Source organism: Sceloporus undulatus, unplaced genomic scaffold, assembly GCF_019175285.1.
Source record: "Sceloporus undulatus isolate JIND9_A2432 ecotype Alabama unplaced genomic scaffold, SceUnd_v1.1 scaffold_17340, whole genome shotgun sequence".
In the NCBI taxonomy this organism is placed as follows: Eukaryota; Metazoa; Chordata; class Lepidosauria; order Squamata; family Phrynosomatidae; genus Sceloporus; species Sceloporus undulatus.
In genome coordinates, this window is record NW_024820255.1 from 114 (window position 1) to 1,882 (window position 1,769).

Below are 1,769 nucleotides of genomic sequence, written 5' to 3' on the forward strand. Positions count from 1 at the left end.
AGCAGAGTGATTCTTTGAATTTGCCTAGAAGATGGGACTTTTAGTTTCAATCCAATGCCCTTAGGCAGCCAAAAGGATTTCAGTAATAATGTAATAAAATTTATTCGGTCTTTGACCAGTATAAAAAGGATTTCTTTATCATCTTGTAATGAGGAACAGAAGTCAATAATAATAATAATAATAACAACAACAACAACAACAACAATAACAACAACAACAACAATAGTAATATTTATACCCCGCCTCTCCAATGAGATCGAGGCGGCTAAAGGCAACTAATATCTCCAACCTTGGCAATCCCTGGTAAGTACTTGAATGGGAGATTGCCAACTAACACAAAGTTGTGGGTGGGTGCCGTCAAGTCATTGTCTGCTTATGGTGAGCCTACCAACAGGTTTTTCTTGGGAAGATTTTATTCAGATGGGGGTTGCCTTTGCCTTCCTCTGAGGCGAGAGAGTGTCACTGAATGTGGCCATACTATTTTTAACAAAAGGTACCCCTTGTCCAAATATTTTAAGAGATATAAAGCAAAAGCCAGAAAAGGCTCCATGGAAATAACATGTTAAATGCACATACCTTTCTCCTCTTTTGAAGCCAGTTTTGCATCTCGAGTCTCATCAGAACTAAGGACAGAAAAAGGGGGGAAAAATAGAAAAGCAAAAACTAATCAGAACACAAAAAGGCAACAAACTGGCTTTAAATTCATAAAGGAAACAAGACTACAATACCTACCATAATGAGTTGTCAAAATACTTTGTGTGTGTGTGTGTGTGTGTATGATTGTAAAATATATTTTTGCATGGAAAGCTAAGAGAATTGTTTTAATTAAAATATGCAGTGGGCTCAGGGGGGTCAACCTTAAAGACAGAACATCCTGCCGACAATTAAAAAGGCAAAGATCAAAGATCAACAACCTCTGAAGGTTGGGGGGGGGGGGGGGGGAGGAAAAAGAAATCAAACCATTCTGTGGGGGTTTTCTTTTATGGAGGAGCGAAAATAAAACAAAACCTAGAAGACTTTTTTTTAAAGACAAGGTAACAATTTCAGGAGTCTTGCAGGCCAATCTGAAGAAACACATTGACCCAATCTCTACCAATGAGTTTTTTTTTAAGACAGCATCTGGTCTAAAACGGAGAAAAAACAAACCTCGTGTTCTGATCACCAGCCTCTTTGGCAGAGGACTCTTTAGTGGCAGAGGACTCTTCCTCACATTTAGCCTTGGCTTCCATCTTCTCGGCCTCTGGGCTAAGCACCTGGGGCCCTGCGTCCGTCTCCGCGGTTTCCTCACTACTGGCTTCCAGAGTCTGGGCTCCTCTGCTACTCTCACCTCCTCCTCCTCCTCCTCCTTCACCACCTCCACCTCCACTCCTGCTCTCTACCGCTAAAGAGTCAGAGTCCACTTTGGCTTCCTCAACTCTCTGTCCGCTCAGCTCCCCTTTCGCTACAACTAAGTGCTTGGCTTCCTCCTCTTCTTTCTCGGCTTCTTGGCCTGACTGGCTCTCCGAATCTAAAGCCTCTTCTTCTTCCGGCTGAGCGGTGGAGGCGCCGCCAAGCGCATCTTCTTCCTCTTCCTCGGATGCCTTTTTGCCCGCCAACGGGTCATTCCTTTCTTGCGCCTGCTCCGCTTCAGGAGGGTCTTCTTTAAGGGGCTCAGATTTACAAGTGTCACCCAAAATGTCGAGCATTTTCTCATTTTCTATGGATTTAACAGGAATAGAATGGCACAAGGTTTAATCACCAGGGAAACACAGCAAAGACAAATGCGGATC

The 1,769-nt window shown here is 43.4% G+C and overlaps 1 protein-coding gene across 1 annotated transcript; it reads right to left on the reverse strand.

Annotated features, from left to right (window-relative positions):
- Window positions 1–294: 294 nt before the first annotated feature.
- LOC121918569 (scaffold attachment factor B1-like) lies at window positions 295–1,763 on the reverse strand. The gene is made up of 2 exons (XM_042444593.1): window positions 1,147–1,763; window positions 295–623 (listed from the first exon to the last, which is right to left on the reverse strand). Exons 1-2 carry the CDS (start codon window positions 1,683–1,685, stop codon window positions 563–565), a joined length of 600 nt encoding a protein of 199 aa, XP_042300527.1. The 5' UTR covers window positions 1,686–1,763; the 3' UTR covers window positions 295–562.
- Between the last annotated feature and the right edge of the window lie 6 nt (window positions 1,764–1,769).

Excerpts from the sequence above, each read along its gene's own strand:
- LOC121918569 (XM_042444593.1), bottom strand. The coding sequence starts at position 1,685 with ATGCTCGACATTTTGGGTGACACTTGTAAATCTGAGCCCCTTAAAGAA. Across the intron at positions 624-1,146 it reads GCTGGTGATCAGAACACGAG|TTCTGATGAGACTCGAGATG; the intron begins GTTTGTTTTTTC and ends TTCTGTCCTTAG.